The sequence below is a fragment of the Alternaria rosae genome (assembly GCF_020736505.1).
Source record: "Alternaria rosae strain MPI-PUGE-AT-0040 chromosome Unknown BKA58scaffold_4, whole genome shotgun sequence".
In the NCBI taxonomy this organism is placed as follows: Eukaryota; Fungi; Ascomycota; class Dothideomycetes; order Pleosporales; family Pleosporaceae; genus Alternaria; species Alternaria rosae.
Window position 1 is genome coordinate 3,025,466 of NW_025763573.1, and position 22,227 is coordinate 3,047,692.

General features: G+C 53.5%; 6 protein-coding genes across 6 annotated transcripts; 2 read left to right on the plus strand and 4 right to left on the minus strand.

The window, feature by feature from the left end:
* Positions 1–1,204, minus strand: BKA58DRAFT_383841 (apolipo protein O-domain-containing protein). The gene is made up of 3 exons (XM_046170216.1): positions 1,095–1,204; positions 955–1,047; positions 1–868 (listed from the first exon to the last, which is right to left on the minus strand). Exons 1-3 carry the CDS (start codon positions 1,119–1,121, stop codon positions 245–247), a joined length of 744 nt encoding a protein of 247 aa, XP_046026883.1. The 5' UTR covers positions 1,122–1,204; the 3' UTR covers positions 1–244.
* Positions 1,143–3,685, plus strand: BKA58DRAFT_411105 (uncharacterized protein; the record flags this gene model as incomplete). Its single annotated transcript, XM_046172275.1, has 2 exons — positions 1,143–1,151; positions 1,313–3,685. The coding sequence occupies 2 exons, from the start codon at positions 1,143–1,145 to the stop codon at positions 3,683–3,685; spliced, it is 2,382 nt and encodes a 793-aa protein (XP_046026884.1).
* Positions 3,686–3,819: 134 nt separating this feature from the next.
* BKA58DRAFT_164409 (negative regulator of mitosis) lies at positions 3,820–10,227 on the minus strand. The gene is made up of 2 exons (XM_046165048.1): positions 8,323–10,227; positions 3,820–8,273 (listed from the first exon to the last, which is right to left on the minus strand). Exons 1-2 carry the CDS (start codon positions 10,129–10,131, stop codon positions 3,954–3,956), a joined length of 6,129 nt encoding a protein of 2,042 aa, XP_046026885.1. The 5' UTR covers positions 10,132–10,227; the 3' UTR covers positions 3,820–3,953.
* A 243-nt stretch (positions 10,228–10,470) lies between these two features.
* On the plus strand, positions 10,471–12,491 carry BKA58DRAFT_439375 (uncharacterized protein; the record flags this gene model as incomplete). The annotated part of the gene is made up of 2 exons (XM_046173684.1): positions 10,471–10,514; positions 10,568–12,491. 2 exons carry the CDS (start codon positions 10,471–10,473, stop codon positions 12,489–12,491), a joined length of 1,968 nt encoding a protein of 655 aa, XP_046026886.1.
* Positions 12,492–13,166: 675 nt separating this feature from the next.
* Positions 13,167–16,401, minus strand: BKA58DRAFT_383849 (uncharacterized protein). Its single transcript, XM_046170217.1, has 2 exons — positions 14,748–16,401; positions 13,167–14,628 (listed from the first exon to the last, which is right to left on the minus strand). The coding sequence occupies exons 1-2, from the start codon at positions 16,028–16,030 to the stop codon at positions 13,281–13,283; spliced, it is 2,631 nt and encodes an 876-aa protein (XP_046026887.1). The 5' UTR covers positions 16,031–16,401; the 3' UTR covers positions 13,167–13,280.
* Positions 16,402–20,468: 4,067 nt separating this feature from the next.
* On the minus strand, positions 20,469–22,199 carry BKA58DRAFT_164472 (uncharacterized protein). The gene is made up of 3 exons (XM_046165049.1): positions 21,585–22,199; positions 21,153–21,533; positions 20,469–21,104 (listed from the first exon to the last, which is right to left on the minus strand). Exons 1-3 carry the CDS (start codon positions 22,115–22,117, stop codon positions 20,687–20,689), a joined length of 1,332 nt encoding a protein of 443 aa, XP_046026888.1. The 5' UTR covers positions 22,118–22,199; the 3' UTR covers positions 20,469–20,686.
* Between the last annotated feature and the right edge of the window lie 28 nt (positions 22,200–22,227).

A 22,227-nucleotide genomic window follows, 5' to 3' on the forward strand; every position in this document is an offset into this window, starting at 1 on the left:
CTGAATTATGACAAAAGCGATTAGAGGACGGACAGAAATGCTGGGAGGATCAGGCAATGGTTATGCTTGGACGATTTGGCGAATAACATCAGTCTCAGACTGACAAAATCGACGACACGAGAAGGAAGCTGCAGAACAAAAGAAAATGCAAATCACATTGCGTGAAGACGGTCTTCCCACCTATGCCCCGCTACTAATAATGTACAGGTACTCGTGCCATGGAAAGCTTTTGATAAGGTATTATTTACCGGCCCTTCTTGACCCAGCCTTCCAGATTCTCGCGTGTATCGGCCAGCTTGCCCTCGACCATTCCAACAGTTCCCTGTGCATGTGCCTTTCCAGTCTCGATGAATTGCGAGATCCTGTTCTTCATCCGCAGGTGGGTATCCGCTAGTACGGGGTATTTCTCTTCGTAGGTCCAGATGAGGTCTCCGACGTTCTTGGTGGTAATGGGAAGCACGAACTTGGCAGCGGTGATGCCGACAGCGACGGGGACGGAGGTTCGAAGGAGGATGTTGCGGTTGCGCGTGATGATGGAGCCGGCCATCGAGGAGACGAGGACGTAGAGTGCGCCCGGAAGGACCTTCTCGCCGGATTCCCTCGGTGGGGCCAATGAGCGGATGGTGCTTGTGAAGGAGTGCTCGAGACGGAGCGTCTCTGTGAGCGCGTTATCGACGGCCTTCTCGCCACGGACAGCCTGCTCGTATAGAGCCATGCGCGCACGGCCGATCTGGACTGCGAGGCGGTCGGTTGGTGTCGGTCGGTAGGTAGACTCTGGAGATGAAGGCGAGTTGGACGGTTCTGCTAGGGCGGGAGCGGTAGGCGCTGTGGTGTCCACGGGCATATCATCGTAGATAGGTTTGCGGTTCTGCTTTAGCGTTAGTGTTGGGATTAATAAGGATATTACAAGACCCTAAATAGACGCCTCGAAAGTCCAAGGGCATTCCAACATACAAAATGGTCCGCAGGTCGCTCCTCTGCGTAGACGGTCCGGGGTGCGAAGATTGCTGCGGCGGAGAGGGCGGCCATGGCGGGGACAGCGGCGCGCTATGCGATGTCAATACACAATCCTGCATCTTGTCTGGCCTACTCACCTGCCGTAACAGCGGTCTGAAGGCCATGTCGAGCGTGGGGCAGGCGCAATGGGTCGGGTTTGGTGGTGTCCAACTGGTGATGTTGAGCTCAGAAGACGCGGAAACGGCCGTGCGAGCGCCGCAAGATTCCCGCCCGTCCTCGGCTTAGCTATGACATCGTTCGTCTCGTCCGACTTCTGCCAGCCCACCCTTCACCCGTGCAACCCAATATGCTCAAGCGCCTCGCTCGCCCAAAGCAGTCGCCATGGGTCTGCCAACAATGCCTGCGCTCCTCCCAACGCCAGCGACGCTTCAACTCCACATTCGCCGCCGCCGCCAAAGCACGCGACACTGCGCTGCCCAACGCTCTCTTCGGCCTGTCTGCCAGCGGGAAGACAGATGACGACGCCCTGCGCAAAGTTTTTGACAATGCATCCTTCTGGGATGGCTTCAAGAGCGCATCGCAAAAGGGAAAACCCACGGGAATAATAGGGAACCAATACCTCACCCATCCCCAGGGTTTCGTCGACTTCGTTACCGTAACAATACAACGCTGCAATGCAGTGGTGCAAAAGGTGGCGGCCGCGCAGTCGACAGAACACTTCAAGCACATGGTCAAAGATCTGGATAAGCTCAGCGATCTACTATGTCGGGTGATAGACTTGGCCGACTTTGTAAGAGGCACGCATCCAGATCGCAAGTTCCAGATGATGGCAATGAAGGCCTACCAGACGGTGTTCCAGTACATGAACCAGTTGAACACCACACCGGTCCTGCATGACCAGCTGAAGAAGGCGTCGGAGATATCCGAGGTGTATGACGCATGGAGCGAGGAGGAGCGCATCGTTGCAAGGATACTAATGGAAGACTTCTCAAGATTTGGCATCGGTCTAGACGATAAGACAAGAGAACGGCTGGTGGATCTGAGCGGCGAGATTGCAGACGTGGGGAACGAGTTTGTGGAAGGCATGGCGCCAGAGAAACTGAAGTTGAAGTTCAAGTCGTCGAAGCTGAGAGGGCTGGACCCAAACCTCGCAAAGGCGCTGACGAAATGGGGTGAGACCAAGATCTCTACTATGCATTCCGAATCGCAAGCGGTTTTACGATTTGTAGAAGACGCAGATGTACGGCAAGAGACCTATCAAGCTGTCCGGACAGCAAATAAACCAAGCATCGCCCGTCTAGAAAAGCTATTGAAATTGCGAGTGGAACTGGCCCAAACCTCAGGCTACGAAACGTTCGCGCATATGACACTGGAGAACAAGATGGCACGAACACCAGAAGCCGTCAACACATTCTTAAAGGCACTGTATGAGGACAGTCGGCCAGCTGTCCTTGCTGATCTAGAAGAGTTGATGGAGTTGAAGCGAGGCGATGCCCACCAGGACAATTTTCCAGATCGCATCAACGCCTGGGATAAATTCTATTACACACAGAAGATGCTAGCATCCATGGAGAGCCACTACAGGCAGCGCACGCCCGATTCACTATCTGCTTACTTCTCCGTTGGCACTGTACTACAGGGTATATCGCGACTCTTTGACCGACTGTACGGTGTCCGCTTCGTCCCCAAAGAGACCCAACCAGGAGAAGTATGGGACGACGGTGTCCGTCGATTAGACGTCATCTCCGACACCGAAGGTCACATCGCAGTGCTGTACTGCGACCTATACTCACGACCCGGCAAGACACCCAACCCAGCACACTTTACCCTCCGCTGCAGCCGCGAAATCCTCCCTTCTGAAATGGAGGAGATGGCCCACATGCCGCACCGCTTCTCCTCCCCTATCGAAGCCGCCACAGACGGCATGCCCATAGCCTACAACGCCTCACGAAACAGCTACTTCCAACTCCCCACGATAGCACTCATCTGCGACTTCAGCAAAGCCTCGCACTCCCGCCCCACCCTACTCAACATCCACGACGTTCGCACCCTCTTCCACGAGATGGGGCACGCCCTGCACTCCATCCTCGGTCGCACCGCCCTACAAAACGTCTCCGGCACCCGCTGCGCAACCGACATCGCCGAGCTACCCTCGGTCCTCATGGAGCACTTTGCTTTTTGCCCTCACGTCCTCGGCCTCTACGCCCGTCACTGGGAAACCGATGCGCCGCTCCCCATGGCAGCCCTCGAAGCCCGACTCGCCATCGATAATCGGAACCAGTACTCTGAACTCGAAAGCCAGATTCTGCTCTGCATGCTCGACCAAGCGTACCACTCACCCATCGCCGCAGACCCTAATTTCAACTCTACGAAAGTGTACCACGACGTTTACAATAAATACGCTTCTGTTCCTGAGCCCGCTGGAACGGCTTGGCAAGGGTTCTTTGGCCATTTGTTTGGGTACGGGGCTACGTACTATTCTTATTTGTTTGACCGTGCGCTGGCAGCGAAGATTTGGAAAGACGTATTTCAGCACAATGGCCAGAAAGGTAGTTTGGACAGGGAGAATGGTGAGCTTTACAAGAATGAGGTGCTTAAGTGGGGTGGGGGTAGGGATGGATGGCAGTGTCTGGCTGGTGTATTGAAGGATGAGAGGTTGGCTAAAGGAGGCGAGGAGGCTATGGCTGAGGTGGGGAAATGGGGGGTTAGGGAGGCGAGGGGGAAATAGGTGGGTGGATGGTGGGTTATATCTTGTAGATGTTTGACGTTGCATGGATGTAGATACGATATTTAGATGGTTAGACGGTGGATAATACGTCAGAACACGCACGCAATGTATATGATAGACATGGACTTCTCAGATCAAGCAGAACACCTGCAGTATCATTTATCACATTAGAACAATGCGAATTTGGAATGCTACTTCATGCATCTTCTACATACTCCTTCCTCCAGAACCTCACACAGTAAATGCCCTCATCTCACACATCCCCATCCTACCCGCCCATCCCCCTGCCCCGATCCATAACCCCCGCCTTAATCCTCTCCACAACTTCCCTACCCAACCACCTCAGCTTCCCATTGTGCCGACACGCCGCATCTGCCCACTCAAACACGCCCTTCAACTCTCTTAGCTCCTCAAGTTTCCAGCTCTTCGCCAGCCTACCCAGCACCAATCTCGACTCTACAACTGTAGCTCCGGGATCTAGCCAACTCTTGCTGTGTTGATCGAGTGGCAATATAAGTCCTGCGTCGCTGGCAGAGATGAATTGCGATAGCGTGGGGAGCGTGAAGATCCAGTGGAAGAGGAGGTTTGCTGTCTTCGATGACTGGGCATCGTTGAGGGCGACGAGGGTAGAACTGAAGGCTGTGGCGTACGTATCGTGGGCAGAGCGACGGCGAACGTTCAGTGTTTGGTTGCGCTCGAAGGATTTGAGGTGGAGTGGATTGTGTACAAAGTCTAGAGTCGTAGGCCAGTACGTTTGGTCCGCTGTTTCGAGTCGACTAATCAGATGGATTTCCGGGAGGAGACAGGGCGCTACTAGTGTCTTTGTTTGTGGCTCCTCGTTGCCTTCTTGGTTGTTCTTGAAGACGACGGTGATGGGCATGGATATGGCACGTCCAGTGTCTACGTCTCGTACAACGAGACATCTCGGCTCGGCAGCTAGTACCCAGAAGTGACGGAAAGCCTGTAGATGCGCCCGCGAATCTTGTACGTCGGAGGGAAACAGTGGGTAGAATGCGCAGATCAGACTTGCAATAGCCTTGTTGCTGCGGCTAAAGGTTTGTGTGCCGCCCGCGATGAATAGTGTGCCGAAAGCCATGTGAGCGGCGAGGTGCGAGCCGTAAGGGATATCTGGACCAATGCGTCCGTGGAGGCCACGCAAACGACGGAAGACGTCGAGGTCGCCAGTCCCTGCCATGACAGTTGCGGCGGCTAGAGCGATGAGATCTTGACAATTCCGGACTGTGTTCTTGGAAAGCTTGGAGTCGTAGCGTACCGCTGGGAGTTTGTTGATACGTATCAGTTGATCCAGATACTTGATCAGGAAGTCGCGGACCTGGATATCTCCCGTACCAGCGTGCTTAAGACTCACGGCCCAAAGTAGACCTGCGATGATGTTGTAAAAAGGCATTTGCTCGCTACGGAGTCGTGTAATGCCTTTGAGATCCCAGGCTTCGCGATAATCGTACGGCAGATTTTTGATGATCCAGGAGTCCGAAGCTTCGATGGTATCCCACATGATGAGATGTTTTGCGAGAGTGCGGAGGAGGAAAATGTCTGGGCGAACGTAGTCGAACTGGGGCAGGGTATCTGGGATATCTATCTTACGCGCAACGGTCTGATCGTGAGTCTTCATGAAGATGAGAGCAACGGCGATGACTGCGCCAGCTGTAGCTTGATCGAGGATGTGAACAACGTTGACGGGCTTAGGCGCTACGGCTACGGTCATAAGACGCTCAACTATGCGCATATCGTGGAGACCTCTAAGATCTTTACCCTTGCCCAAGTTGATGAAGCCGAGCGCGAAGCCCGCAGCCAACCTGTAAGCTTCATCCCGCAAACTGTCCGGCGGTTCTGATGGATCTGGAATCTCAACATACTCGATCTCTGAAAGCATCACCTCGCTCATGCGACGGTGCTGGGTGTTGTAGTAGAGTAAACCAATGCCCATGAGGCCCGTAGTCTGGGTATAGGGAGATAGGTTTAGCTCGGCTGCCCCTTGTGGGAGCATTCTTGTGACATGCACCGACAGCAGTCGTGTAACGAGCGTGTCCATGGTACCCATGAATGAGGCGGCTAAGCCCAACAATAAGCCGACCGAAGTCATGGTATGCTTTGGAGTGAGGTACTTGAAAGACAGCCACTTCGCAATCGTTCTCAGATGGCCATTCAGGCCAAGGCCAAGTAACAGTCCAGCATGCTTGTTCGTCAACTCTGAAGGTTTGTTGTACATGATCCATGACGTGTCGATGCCCTGGGCGTCGCGCGATATGCTGAGACCAGCTGCAGCACCAGCGTTGAAGAATGCCCAAAAGTACTTCTCCTCGGAATAATTTTGCCGTTCCGCAGTGACAACGTTACCCATTGGCTTCATGAGACATGATGTGGAGAAGCCATATAGAGGGTATTTCTCTGTCAGCAGAGGTTTCTTGCTGCTGAACTTGATCATGGAACTGCCTAACGGCAAAGAGAACGTGCGCACCATGACCCATTGCATAAGCGCTTTCTGTCCCTCGAGCATTGCTGCATCGTCTTGCCGGTTGTCAGCCTTGTACTCCGCGACAGTCTGCCGCAGAGGCTCTAGCAGCGTGTATGCCTCCATAAACCGCCTATCTTCGCGGAAGATGAGTCGCGTGATGTAGTGCCGATCAACTTCAGATGTCGATTGAACCGCTTCCATCCGATCAGCGCCTTGACATATAGTGTGAACGTCTCGTGTTGTGCCAGTTGCATGCAGACCCCCGCCTGTTGTGGCCAAGTGGCTATCATGGGCCAAGTCTGCAACCGGCATCAGGCTGAGATCCAAGTCCTCGCGCTGGACAAGTCTGAGTAGTGAGCTCGACCATGTAGTAGGTGGATTCGCCTGGCATCTGGTAATAGCTTCCATGAGCGGTGCTTTGGCGGCTTCCGGCAATGTGGCTAACAGCTCGGGGCTGATATTGCAGGTCCTAATCAGCTCTACAACCTTTTTAGGGCTCGATGCAGGATCTATATCGCGGAAGAACCTATGCAACGCTACAGTCCTGGGCGTTACCCCGGCTATAATCTCGTCGATGTTGATGGATGAGTGTGGAGAGGCTTTGGATTTTCGTATGAGCATTGCCAATGTGGGGAATGGGGCATAATGTTGGGATCCTGTGACAGTGCTAAGCCATTCCATAATTGAAGGAGGTGCATCCCATGGCTGTGCATGCAGCCGAACTTTGCTGATCAATGTGGTTTCGTCATATGCCCAGTCCTGACTTGAACCCCCATCAAGATCGAAGAATCCACCCTGTCTCCAGTCCCACGCCTCCCAACGAAGCCAGTGGCCGATTTGTGCCAACACGGGTGCGAGGTTCCCAGATTGTATACCGGTGAAATCTTGGCACAAGGTGTCAAGCTTGCGCTCTTCACGGAACAGATGAAGCGACACCACAATCTCAGACAAAGATGAGATGCGAAGATCCTGCTTCTCGGAAGGAGACTGTCGCCTCCAATGGTCATTGGTGGCTTTGCCGATCGGTGACTGGACATATTGACGAGCAAGTTCAAGGCAAGCTGGTATCATGCCGTTTTTGATGTTGATCTGTTGAGCGATTGTTGGCAACTGGCGCTGCAGTGAGTCACGCTTGGCCGGCGGACTCATCGCCGTCGATGTCGGACTAGACTGCAAAGCCCAGGCCCAGGGAGGTGACCCCCAACTCTTGGCCTGCGGTGTCGACGTCTGACGATTGCACATAAGACGCCATGCCGAGTCATCGTCATCAATAAACTCGTCTGGCTTGGCTTGGCTTGCAGGACGCCCAGAACTTCTTCGCTGGGTTGACTTTGCACGAGTGGCCGTCTTCCCCTTCTTCTCATCAATGAAGGGTACCGCGAGAGTGAGCAGAGTAGTTACAAAAGCTGTCCAATCAGCACTCACATGCTCCACTCCCTCATCCGATAGTGATTTGCGAATGTTCCACCAAATCTCCAGTAGAAATTCGCCTGCATAGTTTGGCAGAACCGTTGATAGCACTCGGAAGAGTTCAGCAACATAGTCATTCGAGGGTGACAGACGCAATACCATCCGATGGCGACGCAGCTCACCATCATGTAACTCTAATTTGCCACTTTTCCCTAATGAAGATAGCCCTCGTAACGGCTGGCTCGGTTTTATGAGTCGTCTTGAGCCTGCAGTTGCTCTGGTCTGATCGCGTTGTATGATGGCATACGGATCAAACATCTTCATGGAATCCAAGGTGAGCTTCACAGGTAGGTGACTACCCCAACCTGCAGTCAACGATAAGCAAGATTCCTGGGGATTTCTTGAATTGAGTTGCGCGATACGTTCGACATGGCCGTCACGGACTTTCACAAGATCCAGTGCGTTATCTAATTGTCGCGAGCTGACAAATTTCGGAACGCAAGCATATCGAGGAGCCGCACTGGCCGACCCCGACTGGGTCGCCGATGCGGATGGTGATAGTCTTCTTCGTGAGACTGCGAGCTCACATTCGAGTGGAAGCTGCAGCGACGGATGGGATATGTACAGATACAGCTTTCTCTCATGAAGGGTTGCTGAATTGAAGGGTGCATTCAGCGTAAGCACCTTTGGCCTATGCCAATCCTACTCAAGTGTTAGTAATGTCATTTTCCTGGAGAAGAGGCTAACTTGCCTCAGTATTTGAAGGGTTCCCGAGGGCAAATAGGCCACTTTTGAGGTGTTGTGTGACTGGGAGCTCGGCGATGACACTGATGATGAGCTCCTTGTGGAGTCCATCTCCAGGTTGCGGACCGCCCTTAGCATCGGGCGGTGCAAACAGATCATCAAGCTCGTCGTAGTCTTCTATAGTGTCGAATGTGTCCTCGTCCATGACATCGTCCAGGGTGTCATCAATCGATACAGCGCCTAAGCTCATTCGGGATGTCACGCTACCAGGGGTAGAAGCTCGATTCCGAGATTGTGAGAAGCCACCAAAACTTGCACGGTCATGACCCAGTGAGTGCCTACTTCGTTGACTTGCATTGAAGCTGCCACCGATACTGGTGCGGGACGTTGCGAGATCTTGAAAAGCGCTTCTATCGAAGCTTGTTGAGAGTTCAGCCCGCGAAAGCAGCGAGCTCACTCGCCTGGACTCTTTCGGCTGGCGGGTGATATCAGAGTCGGGATTGAGCTGTGAAGCAAGAGCATCGTCGACTGCTTGATCAGAAAGACGCTCCTTGGTGATCTTGAAGGATGGGGGCTGAGTCTTGCTACGTGGAGCACCACCGAAGCTTTCCCTCAATCTGTCAGCTCCACGGATTGCTGGCGTAGTTGCACCTGTTCCTGGTGCAGTGCCGCCATATGAGCTGCGGCGTCGAGACTTGCTTATTGGCAGAGGAATGTGCTGTTTGCGAGAACTTGATATTGATTTTGGCTCAAGATAGGCCGCAGACCAGATGGTAAATACATTCGTCTCGTGGTTTGCTGTGACTACTAGTAGAAGAGGCTTATCATTACCACTGCGATCGAACAGAATCTCGTTCCGCGGAGACACGTAGATGATCTCCTCAGCTTTGTCAATTGCCTCAAGTCGCCGATGACCAGAACCTTGGGAGGTCAAGAAGCTGCTGCGGTCACCACCTGTAACAACGTTGACCACCAGTCCCAGCTCCGACAGCGGGTCTGTGAAGGAATATAACCTGGGTATCGACTCTGGATTTAGAGGCGCGATAGGGTTGATCAAATCATCAAGAAACGTGTTTGCACCCGACAGGCGAGATTTACCAGGTCGCGATGCGCCCATTGAAGAGCCATGCCGCCGGTGGGGTTTATGGAAGCTCTGTGAAAAGGAGAAGTGTTGTGAGAGGAACGACTGGTTGTTCGTGAGGAAGGAATTCTGTGGAGCCGACGGCAACTGCGGACTGGTGGGCACAGGGTGTAAAGGAGCAAGCTTCCTCTGTAGCACAACACCCCTTGCTGCAGGAAATGCCTTGTCCACCTCGAAGGGGAGATTTACGATGTGTGTGGTGCCAGAGAGAAAGAAGACGTGTGCTTGCGACTTCAAGAAGACGACGAGAGCGCGCGATAGCTTCTCCACCGTAGGCGTTGCGGGACTGACTGGCGCAGTAGGATCGGTAGCAGGCTGGGTCCCTTGGGTCAAGAAGCTCTTTGCAGGGTCGGCAGAATGATGGTCTGGCGAGTTGTCGGTAGAGTCGTGGGTGCCATGGAAGGGCTCGTCAACCAAGAACCATGTCAAGAGCGCCTGCTTGACCTTCTCTTTCTCAACTTCGAAGTTGAAGGCCTTGCGTATGACGCCGCCTCGCGACCATATCACGTGGTACTCGGTGGTGACAAGCTCGTCGGTGTAGCCATCGGTGCTGTCGTCGGTGTAGGTGTCCCAGACATAGTCGCGGTCGGTACTATCGTCGGTCAGGATGGACTCTTGGACCAGATACTGCAGGGCGGAGGGCTTGTGGACCCCGATTGAGCGAAGGGAGGCCATGCGAAAGGTTGGCCAGCAACATGAGGGAGGTTTGGGTGGCGTGTGTGCGTCGGGGTGAGAAAGGCGGTTTGTTTGCGCGGGGCGCGCAATCTGAGGTGACGCGCTGCGGTCGAGCGCGACTTCCCTAGGGAAATGTTGACAAACTCCGCAGCACCTCCGAGCTTCCTTCACCCTCACACATCACGTCGCGCCACTCATACACCTCCCATACTGTCAATACAACAGTTGGAGACCTTTCAGACGGTCCGAATATAGTTGCGCTTCAAGCAGAAGTCGCCTCCTTCGCCCCTTCCTCGTTACATAGGCGGTAGCTACGCTCACCACCCTCGAGCTGCAAGCATGGAGCCCATTGTCACGACGCAAGGGAAGCTGACTCAGCTAAGGTACATTCTCCCCACGCTGCGCGTTACGCGACTGCTGACATAGCATCTTGCAGGTACGAGCTTCCGCATCGCGTACACGATTCCACCGTCTACCCCGTCAAAGCCCCCAATGGCTCGACTATCGTACTGTATGGACACGAGACAGGTGTGGGCATTCTATGGAGAGGCGGACGGCCTTTGAAGAGGACTGCCCCGCCTCCCAAGCAGCCGGCGAAGCCAGCAAAAGTCAATGGAACAAGCAAGGACGCCATCATGATCATCGACTCGGACGACGACGAGCCCGCCAAAGCTGCTGCAGAGCCGCCTCTCAAGGCAGAGTTCGAAGATGAAGAAGAAGAGCTCGACCCAGATCAGCCGTATGCCTCGATCGTTCAGCAGCTGTCTCTGTCGCTCAGCACCCAAGTCCTCTACATCGCTGTACCCCAAATACCCAGCGCGTCTACCCTCCGACCTGCAGACACTATTCCTCCCATATTCAGCAAAAACATCGTCTTCACTATCGCATGCGCCGACTCGACCATCCGTGTCATCACATTGCCGCTGAGCCCTCCTCCACATGTCGCAAAAGACAAGCTACGCAGCGCGAAGCCACAATTCGGCGAGAACGTTGTCAAGGTCCACGGTCACCAGAGCATTCCGATGGGTGTTACTATGACTTGGACCGCAAGGGGAGAACCAAGCTCTGCAGAAGATGGGGACGACGACGTGGATATGGATGAAGAGGAAGAAGACACAGCGGATTCTAGGCGCAAACCCCAATCGCGCGCCGACGGAGGCTTCGACATACTTGTGGCATCTCACTCCGCCGAGCTGGGAGGTTTGCTCAAGCTGTTCCGTTTTGAACTGTCGGAGACGGCACTACAGGTGTCCCATCCTGTCGCGCCTTACAAGACGCTGGCTCTCAGCAAGCCTGCCTCTCGTATCGCCTTCAACACCGCCCAATACCCGAAGCCTCGCCATTCGCAACTACTGGTTGCGGACTCAGCAGGTACTACGCGCATCTACGATCCTTTTACATTACCAATCCGTAAACGACGAGGAAGCGGTAGTCGCGCGGAGCCTGGAGCCTTCATTGGAACCTTCAGGTCATCCTTCGAGAGCGTCAAGAACGTTGCGCTAACCCCTGCTGTTCTCCCATCGCGTAAAGCTATCATCGACGCAGCCTGGGCTTCCGATGGCCGTCATATAGTAGCTCTCCTTGCAGATGGCGAGTGGGGTGTCTGGGATGTCGATCGTTCTGGTCCAAGTCCTCCAGCAGATCCATCAGCATTCTCTCTTCGTGGATACGTTGGTACAGCCGAAAAGGAAGGAACCTCTGGCGGTGCATCGAGTCCGAAGCGTGGAAGCCGCAACTCACTGGCACCAATGACACCAAATACACGTAAGCGGAAAGAGGAAACATTGTTCCAGGGCAGCGCATCAAGTTCGACAGTAGCAACCAGAGGCGGCGTTTCCGTCGCGAGCATCACATCGAATAACGGAGCATCAGCAGAGGACTCGGTTCTCATTTGGTACGGATCCGAGATTCACAGGATAGCAGATCTGATCAAATTCTGGACTCGCACTGCTTCCGCCAGTAGCGGAGGGTCCTTGCCGGGCCCCGGTCTCCAACTCCAGGATGTCGTACTTTGCGGAGAATCCATCACCTCCGTCTCACAGTTCGATACCACAGCCCAAGCATCGCGCATGGCTGTTGCAAGAGATATCCTCATCTCAGCGGAGCACCGTCTCATCATCACCGCCAGCACAAGCCAGCCTCTCGGACGCGATCTAAACGCCATGTTTGCCCGCGAGAAAGTGGAAGACGAGACATCGACCCGAACAGACCAGGCTCTCCTCACTCGTGGCGAGCTTGATCTCGGTGGCATGGACAGGATGCTCGAGAGTATGGAAGGCAGCGGAACCAGTGCAGCCATCTCCAAGAACTTGACCATGGGCGGGCCTCGGAAAGTCCTCTTCGCATCGTCGGCAGCTTGATCACAAACGAAAGTGCCCAGACCGATTCACCCCTGGAATAAAGGAAAGTGCTGAGAACGCACAGAAAGCCGGTACTTGATTACGATATCCCCAAATCATCATCCTTGTTGTTGAAGCCGCCACGCCAGCGGTAAGCAGTTTCCAGTGCTCCCTAACCTCTCCTATCTCTCTATCTCTCTACATCCTCTCCTCCGTCTCCCCAAACTAAGCCCAGACCCAAAACATCCTTTCGCGGCCTAAGGTGGAGCTCAGCGACCAGACCCATTCCTGCTGCTCAGTATAGCCTAGCGATACATCAACTACGGTGCCGAACTCATAGTCGCCGACAATCGTCCCTTTTACCCCTAGCACCCTTCGCGGGCGAACGGTTCCCGTAATGTAAAAGGTGTCTTTTGTCTGGATAGCTGTGGGCGGTACGTGCACAATTTCTTCCTCTCTTTTACTCTGAGCTGCTTGTATACCTAGCCGGTCCTTAGGGATGTCGGGTGAGGACGGTATGCGATTCTGTGGTGACGAGGCGCGTCGGTGCATGATGTGCGTATCTGTTACGGATGCGTGTGGTGTAGTGCCTGCGTGTGGGGATGGGTGTGCGACATCTCTTGACTTCGTGAATATTGTGATGAGTGCACTGATACTTAACGAAACAAGTGTATGCAGAATAACCAAAAATATTATCATGTCGTCAGTGACCTAGAACGCCATTGCTAAATAAAATCGATACAACGATGCAGACCTAATCATTCTCAGACAAGAAAGACGTGACGGCAGGCTTTCATGACCACGACTATACTAAGCATCGTCCACTACTCTGCCAACAAATCCTTCCAGCCCAGCCATACCCTTAGCTCCCCTCTCATTACCTCCGAGAAGTCCTGGCCCGCCACCAGGCATGACCAATACTTTAGCACCCATCTCCACAAACTCGCGCGAGGCGATGAACTGGAAGGTCACGATGACCGCTGGCGGCGCACCCTCGGTCGCTGAGTTCTCCACCTCATCGTCAAAGCCGAACCCGAAAGCATCATCGTCGTCTCCGTTAGTGCCCAGCGCAGAGGCTTCGGTACGTTCAGCAGCAACGGAAAGCACTTTGGATGAAGCTCTCACGCTAGCAATGTAGACAACGACTGCGCTACCGACACCGACATCCTTGACGCCTTCTGCTTGCCCCTCTTCGAATCGCACTGTGATTACTTTGTGCGCTTTAGGCTCACGAGCCGACAGTACCATGCCTTTGCGTATCCTGTTGATCGATGGACTGACAATCGGTGTATCAACGGGTGCGATGCCCATGGTACCAACTTGGCCTGTATGCAACGTCCGCACGGGTAGACGCAGATTGCGTAAAGAGGTAATGCGAACACGTCGCCACTCACTGTGTCGGTCGCGCAGTGAAGAATTCTTCGATTTCGTGCTCAGTGCACCGGGAAATGACCTCGATTGCGGTATAGAGGGCTTGCGGTTTGGTATCGCGCTACCGCTGTCGCTGTCATCAGAGCTGACATCTACTGGGTAGGGTCCTAGAAGTAGCTCATCGCCAACAGCGAGAGACCCGTAGCGGAGATAGCCCCCAATGATCGCTGATCGATCATTCGATGTATTTGTGCGGACGCTATAGACGTCTTCGATGTAGAAGAGTGGCGAAGTTGATACATCTGCTGATGGGTTCGTTTCCGCGGGCATGGGCAGGCGTCGAAGGAATGCATGAAGGTTCCGAATTCCTGTTCCTTTGACCGCACTTGTCAATATTACCGGCACTGGCGCAAGTGGTGAGTCTGCATGAGGACTTAGAGCCTCGTCCGTCTTTTCAAGATCGACTCCCTCAATTGTGTGTAGATCGGCTTCTAGCACAGATGTAGATGGATCGGGAACCAGGAAAGGCCTCCTCTGGTGGGCTTTCAAGACTGTAAACAACTTGCGCAAGGTGGCTCTCAAGCCTGTATTAGCCAAATCGAATTTCGTGATGGCAATTACAAGCGGCAATTCCAGGGCGAGGCATAATTGAAGGTGTGCACGAGACAGATCCAGATCTGCTGCTGCTGGGCCGAGTATTTCTTCAGCTGAAGGTGATGCTCCGAGCTTGCCAGAAGACTCATTGGTGTTGTCAGCTGGAATGCACAGAAGTGTCCAATGTGGTTGCCTGGTGGGCAGGTTAGCGAAGTCCACCACATGTATTCGACAAGGGACGGTTGGGAATAAAGGACTCCGTGTGAGTAAATGGAAAGGTGGAAAGCTCTACGACATGCAGTGATCACTTACCAGCCAACAATCCCGCGGACGGTGGTGCGTCTAAACCGAGGATGCCCAGCCGAGTCAGAAAGGAACACGAGTCGGCCGTTCTTCGCTGACTCCACGGCCGCATGAATGTCGATCCATGAATCAATATCTTCAGAGCCATAACTAGTCACCTGTGAGTGGCCTCCTACATCGCGATACCCTATCAATTCTTGAGTGACAGAGCTGGTCATCCCCGATGCAATCTCGTGTCTGTGTTTCAGAAGACTCAAGCGACTCTTTCCTCGACCATTGTCCAACGTGGCGGTAGAAAGCGTGCCCAGTAGGCTAGATTTACCGGACATGGTGGCACCAGTTACGGATACACGCATCTGCTCGGTGACTCTCGGTGACTCGCTAGCCAGCGCCGCCACGTTGCTAGCACCGGCGTCAGACGGCACGTCGGATGCATCCTGCTGATTTCTCTTCGTATGATCGACTAAGTGCTGTTCTGGACGGACCAGAGCTTCGGCAACTAGTAGTTGCGATTTCACCACCCTTTGTTGTACGGTGCCAAAATCCTCTATCCACTCGCAGTCGCCTACAGGAACCCTGCGCATCACCTCGACCCCACAGCCTAGACTTGCAGCCATGGCGCGTAAGTTGTTCAAGCTTTCTTCCATTTCATCCTCTGCCAGACCAACAATAGTTCCGTCGTCCGCGACTCCGATCTCGTAGAGCGCACCACTACTTTCCTCTAATCCCGGCAGCAGACGTTGAGGCATCTCGGGGGCTGATAGACGTGTATCGTCGGGAAAGTGAGGTATGACGGGTGCCATGGATGATGACATGTGGTTTGGGCATGACTGCTGTAGGCGCCACAGCAACTGCGTAGTCAGCTGCTCCAGACGATGCTGCTTTGACTGTGTAGATGCCAGTGGTGGGGGAGTGCTGGCCAGGACGCCAGACTCTGATACGCTGCGGCCCGCTGGCATAGGTATGTCTGGTCGACGCATAGACCCAGATATATGGCGTGCGGTACTGGAACGGGTGAATGACCGCCGTCGCCTGAGCAGCAGATGCAGCTTGTACTCCGTAGGCCCATCCTGGGGTTCTGCCTCCAACCTTGTGATATGCGTATAATCTATATCGGTGGGAAGGGATGTTGCATTCACGCTCGTCTCGTCCTTAAGACCACCGAGAGTGGAAGGAATTCGTCGGGAGTTCGTGGCTGGAACCGGGGACTGCGCAACGTTGCCGATGGGTGTGATGGCCCACGGCGACGAAACGCGCGGAGGATCGGGGTCGAAGGTGAAAATGGAGGCCATGTTGCGTAGTGGAGTTTATGTGCCTTCGTGATACTATTCCTTGCGGGAAGGCGCGATCGGGGTAGTGGCAGGCTGGTCAAGTTGCGTATTACCGCGCTGCACTGGTGCGTAAGCGTGGTATCGATCGTGAGTTGGTGTGTAAGAAGTGCGTCCGAAATAATTGCGATAATAAAGGAAGCATCGTGACGGGTGTGTAGGGCAAACGATGAGTGGAACTTCGTCAAGCAGTGACTAGAGGCAACTCGTCGACGAGTTGCGTGAGGGTGCCAAGCTGGCGTTCAGAAATTAGAGAGAGACATGAGTGTTGGCAGTTCTAGGGATGGTGATTCTCTGAGTGACGGGAATGCTGCGGTGACATGAGATGGTCGTCGGCGGTTGGAAGTATGGAGGTCGCGGCCGCCGTGTTAGTCATTGGTCCTAGCTTTGCGGGGAGTCACCGTTCTGCGGAGCGGCCCTCATCCATCGCTCTCAGCCTCAACACGGATCGCCGCAATAGCAGACGCCCTTTTTCCTGGTGAGTTGTACAAATCGTATCCGTACTGGACTTGCAATAATTCGATATCATTGTCGGCTCAAGTCACAGTACTCACCGGTTGGGCACCAATACATTGGTTAGCCAACAGCATTAGAAACATCATGTATACGAGAGAATGCAAAATCATCTTGCTGTACAATAGTCTGTTAGGTGAATATCCATGCCATCGTTCAGCAGAACAAAGTAGATGCGAATTTGCTAGTCACGTCTCCAGTCTCGATGAGACCTAACAACTCTTGGTTTATATCTGCATTGCGCGTTGGTTATGAAGGATGAGCTTCGTTTGTCTCTGCAGTTCTATCAGTTGCATTTCAAGAACGTGGTCTGGGATTATGTGACATCATAACATGCACTGCCCAGGTGGCCTTGTTGCTGACTGATTACGGCACGGCACGCGTATTCGTATCTGAACGCCAGGCATCGACGGGCTGAGGGCGGCGATCGGGTTCAGACACAAGAAGGGCGTAATGTTGGCGAAGGCTAGGTACCCAATAATCTTACCTACATGTGAGTATGGCTGTAGCAGTGACCGATCCAGCGCATTGCCTACCAAACTAAGAAGGCGTTACGAGATTAAAGATAATGCTGCAGTCACCAGACAATGTAACGCTCTAGCGACTTCGAATCGAAGCACAAAAGGCACATGCCGACCAAACCCCAGTGCACTACGGCATCAGAACATGTCGGCGCAGGGTTCCGCTAAAGCTCAGCCGGCGGTTGAGGCTGAAATGCTACGAAACAGACACCTAAACGTATATGGGACGACGTTATGCCCGTATGACAGGCTCGCATCCACCACCATGAAAGGACTGCTCGTGACCCCTGTTACGGCTGTTGGCCGCCATGTGCGGTTAATCTATTCCCACGCATATGCCGCCGCCTCATTGAAACCGTCCTCCCATTTGGTAGACGGGTCTGACTTTAGCCGGCTTTCTCGAAGGTGACACTGCAAGTTTCCCGCAGTAGTGGACACGCGAGCGCTACGAGCCAAACCATTGCCCTGGAGCCCCCCGTGTGTAACCTTGACCATGCACGTCAGCCTTGCACATGCGAGAACCACATGGTTCGAAACTCCGGCTGTTATCTCTGCGACGGCTCACCACGCGAAGGGCATGCGCGTCAGCTGTTCGTGTTTGAGTGCTGCTGGGCATGGCATTCTGATGCTCTTTCTTCGTGTGTGACTTGGGTATGCCTCACTTCTGGCAAGGGCAGCCCGCCTAAATGCTCATCGCCTGCGTCGCGGTGGTCTAGAGACGCGAGCGCGAGACCAGGTCGGATTCGGGTACGTTGCCGGGTCACTTGCGCGTCTCGATCACATCGTGGAGACACTCACAGTGCGTGAAATTCTCCACGGAAGATTTCTGGATGCACACATGGGCCACAATTTCGTCAAGATCGAACGATACGTACGCAGGTGAGGTGTCTATCATTTCTTGGCCACACTGTGCTGCGTTCATCGATTCATGCAAGTGATCTAGAAGGTAGTTTTGCTGTGGGGTGGGGCGGTGTTATGGTCGCCTGAGGAAACATACGATCAGACGTTTTGAGATAGGCAAAAGCGGACAAGGGAGGGCTGACGCCCGTCACTGTGCCACCGGCACTGATGTCCTAGGTTGGCAAACACTCCGGGCATCAACGTCCTAGAGGCAGTTTTGCATCGTTGAGGCTCCGTTTAACAAATTGGCGAGCGGTCCGATAACTCAATCGTTCCAGCCGCGGGCAACACAGACAGCGGAGTGAAGTGATTGAAGCCGCGGCGTTATTTCAAGTCAGCCCGTTCGCCCTAGCGGGTCCTGTATGCCGGATCGTCCATTGCATTGCCTTGTAGCTAGCCGCCTGTGGGATGCTGAGATCTGAGCCGAACACAACGGTTTTCACGTGATGCCGAACGAAAGTCCATTATCAACTTTGTGTTCCCCTTGTCTCATCCTTGCTAAGTCCACTGAGGGATCAAGTGACTGTCATCCTTCCCGCGCAGCCGCGCCCCGCCGGATCATCCTTGCGATTCTCCAAGCTCAATCCATACGTCAGCAAGATGCGTGTCGGGCGCGCGCTTGGCTGTGGGGGCGAAGCAAGATGGACTGTCGAGGACCCTTTCACGTCATTGTTTCCCGGTGCTTGAATTGAACCGAAATCCCGCGTGCTTAGGGACAATCCCTCTCCAAAGCGGTAAGGAGCCAATGAGCAAGGGGTGTGGTTCCGGCGACTCGGTTCCGACTATACGCTAAGTCTGCCGGGTTTGCAAGGCCAAGCGACAGAGACCTGACCTTGCAAATCGGATTTGGGTCACAAGTCTGTCCTAGAGTCGGATGCGTATCATTATGTTGTGTGTCAGTGCGGGTCCCGCGCCGCAAAGACAGGGCGATACATGAATAATGATCTCTATGCTCATTTTCCTGATCAGTAATACAGCGTTAGACGCGTTTCTAAGCTGCAGTGGCTGTCTTGGCAGCATGCAGGTTGAAGCTTCAATCACACACACTTTGCGCGAGCTTGCCTACCTCGACCAGTAAGCCACCGAACGTGTGTTTGATTGCATATTGTACGTTAGAGCCGGAAATATCCACGTCACCGGTGTATCCCAGAATGGCATATATGCATACGTACGTATGTAAACCGGTGCTGAAAGCCCATTTACTCGGTTGTCGGTTTCCGAAACAAGGGACCATTCGCATGGCGGATTATTGTTCCGCTGCCCAGTGATGTCAACATGGAGATGAGGAGCGAATGGCCACCAATCTCGTAGCCGCTGTTGTACCGATGACATGGTTCCTATGAGTACATACAATTGCCCGGACCACAGTCGTCCACTTGAAAACCATTGTCAAATAGTGCGCTGCGCGTTAGTGGCGCCTCTCGGTAGCTTCGGTTCGTTGTTGGTCCTTCTCCACAGCGGTGGGTGCTTTTTACAAGGCTTTTCCCGCACTAAGTCGTGGCGACAACGGCCCGCTAGACTGATCGTTACTCAAAGTCGAGAAAAGCCGTGCGAGGTCACGAACAGGCGAGCCAGGCTGACGACTGCCTAATGCATGTGAAACCGGCTCGTGGTAATTGGTGCGCATCGAGGAGGCATTGAATCGAATTCGGGTAGAGCATCAGTCATGGACATATGGTTCTGCTGTGAAATCAATTACAAGTCATGATTAAGATTACAGTGCTGCAAACCTACTGGAACTACCATACGATCTGATACTAAAAGCTGAATCGTAGAGGCGGTCGGTATAATTCCCTTCTCAGTCTAAGGTACGAGTTTTCGCAAGTTTCGCGCGGCATTGCCGAAGCATGCCGTGCGGGACAGCGTCGGCCATCGTGCTCTGTTCGCTCTTGGACCCTGATAGGGAAGAAGTGCTGACCGATGATTTTGCGTGACCCGTGTGGTCGGATACATCGCAGGGAAGAGTACAGGGGCACCCTCAACCAGCAGGAACTCCATGTTCCTGCTTTCCTCATTCCTCCAAATCCTCCCGCGATCCCTCGAACGGGTCGGTCAACGCCCTCTTTCATAATCGAGTGTCATTGGCACGATGGAGAAGGAGTCCGACGTTGGATGTTAGGAAATAACATACCCGCTCCTTCAGATAACGAAATTCGGTTGAAACGGTGTTCAGAAAACCATATTGTAGCGATTTGGTCCAGTATAAGAAGAAAAGGTAAACTTTACGACCCTGAATCTATATGTTCGTAGCATCATAAAAAACAGGCGCTTGTTTGCAAGCAATATCTATAAAAACCGATGGCTTTTGACTGCTTCGCTGGAAGCCTGGTGCTCAAACACGCGCGTCACAAAACGTGACGGAGACGGGACTGTGCGGAGGCCTAAAGCGTACGAGACAAGTCGTAGCTACGACTTCTACAGTGTAAGGATGCGCCCTTTGGAAGCTTCGAGTGTCCTGCGGGTCGAATCCCAATTTGGGAAGCGGCACACAATGGTATGGTCGCCAACTGGCATGCTTCTACCTGGGCGTGCCGATGCTGCATGATATCGAGGCGAAGCCTAATGTCCTTGGCCAGGCTGTGACATTTTGTGCTTGGGTATTACACCTAGGTCAAGCTGCACCTTCTTTTGCTGTCCTTGAACTGGATAGTTCTAGATTGATCGAGCGATGAGATGCAGGATTCATCTACCCACTCGTTTCAGACGCTCTTCTTGGCTTGCACTTATCGTGGGCCATGTGTCCGTTTCTTGCAGTAGTCCGCGTGAATTCGGCTCCACACCTAGGGCATGAGCTTTTCGAGGCGGTCCCTGACTTCTCTCGTTGATGTCGTAAAAGGTTACTGAACGTAGAGAACTGCCGTCCATTACACCCGTGCTCCCAGCATTGGGGCTTCGGTCTAGAATTCACAACACGTGGCTGCATTGCACTGCCTTGCGTGCTTGGCGACGAAGACAGTGGAGGTACTGGACCACCAGGCGGCGGTCCACTCTGCGAAGACTCGTACGATGGATACGCGGCAGGTGTCGTAGAAGTTGGAGGGTACATAGTGGGCAGTGGATGAAATTCGCTAGTACCGTAAGTAGTTGGAGGGTACGGCTGTGGACTTTCTGCAATCAGTGGAAAGCTTCGCTAGGCGCTTGATTTGACTTACGGCGAGTAAGAATTGCTTCCCATCGACTGGCTGGGAACACTATTGTGCGGGGCCGAATATGAGTAGGAATGGACCGTAGAAGACATCGGAGATGCATGCCCTCGCATCGAATCAACAGGCTGGTGCTGCTGGTAGGGGCTACGCGGAAGAGAGGGATGCTGAGGCTGATAAGGCGGTAGAATGGTGTGTTGATCGGATCTTCTTTGCTGGCTTTCATTTGGCAGCGGACTCGAAGCATAAGACGAGCTGTATGGATTTGAGGCTGACGATCTTGGTTCTGCGTAAGATTGCAGAGGTGGGTAGCCCGACGAGTAAGACGTCTGTGGAGAGCCGTAGTGGCCCATTCCGTACTGCGAAGATGGCATCATGAAGCCCAAGGTGCTATCGATATCAGAACATGCTCAATTCTTCAGGGCTCATAGAGTAATATACCTCATATCTCGCAGTTCTAAGAACGAATCGTCCGACTGCCCGACGTCGACCGGGAGTTGTAGCTCGGGGTCGTGGCTACCAGAAACAGACGTTAATGGCGATGGGAAAAAGGTCGGCGCTCGGCTGGGCTGGCTGGGCGGAGTGCGCAGCGTCTGTGAGCCAACGCTATGCGCAGGTACTGAGTTTGAGTCTTGGAGTGACTCGTGGTGTGCAGGATATGTTATTTGCGCAAGAGACGAGTCGGGAGACCTGTCTTGATCAGAGGTCAATAAATGGAAGGTGCTGTCAGGTGGAATGTCTTCGAGAACGTGTGAAGTATTCCAAGCTAGCGAAAGTGGGTGCGACCCGGGCGTCTGATAATCAATGGGATTGTGGCGGGGCGTTTGCAAGTTTGCGGCACGGTGGGAGCGAGCTCCTCTTATTTGTGGAATTTCTGGTGGCTGAACAGATAGGTTTTGGTCGGCACGGTCCTTAAGTCTTCGTGAGATGGTCGTCGTCTTGGGTTGATGTGGTTTGGGAGACCGATGGGTCATGTTCAATAATGGAAAGGCAACATTTGATGCGGAAGGTACCAGTGGGGTTGACGTACGTTTGCATTCCTGAGTACGGCCCGCCGGGAGGGATTATACCAGCCTTATGGCAA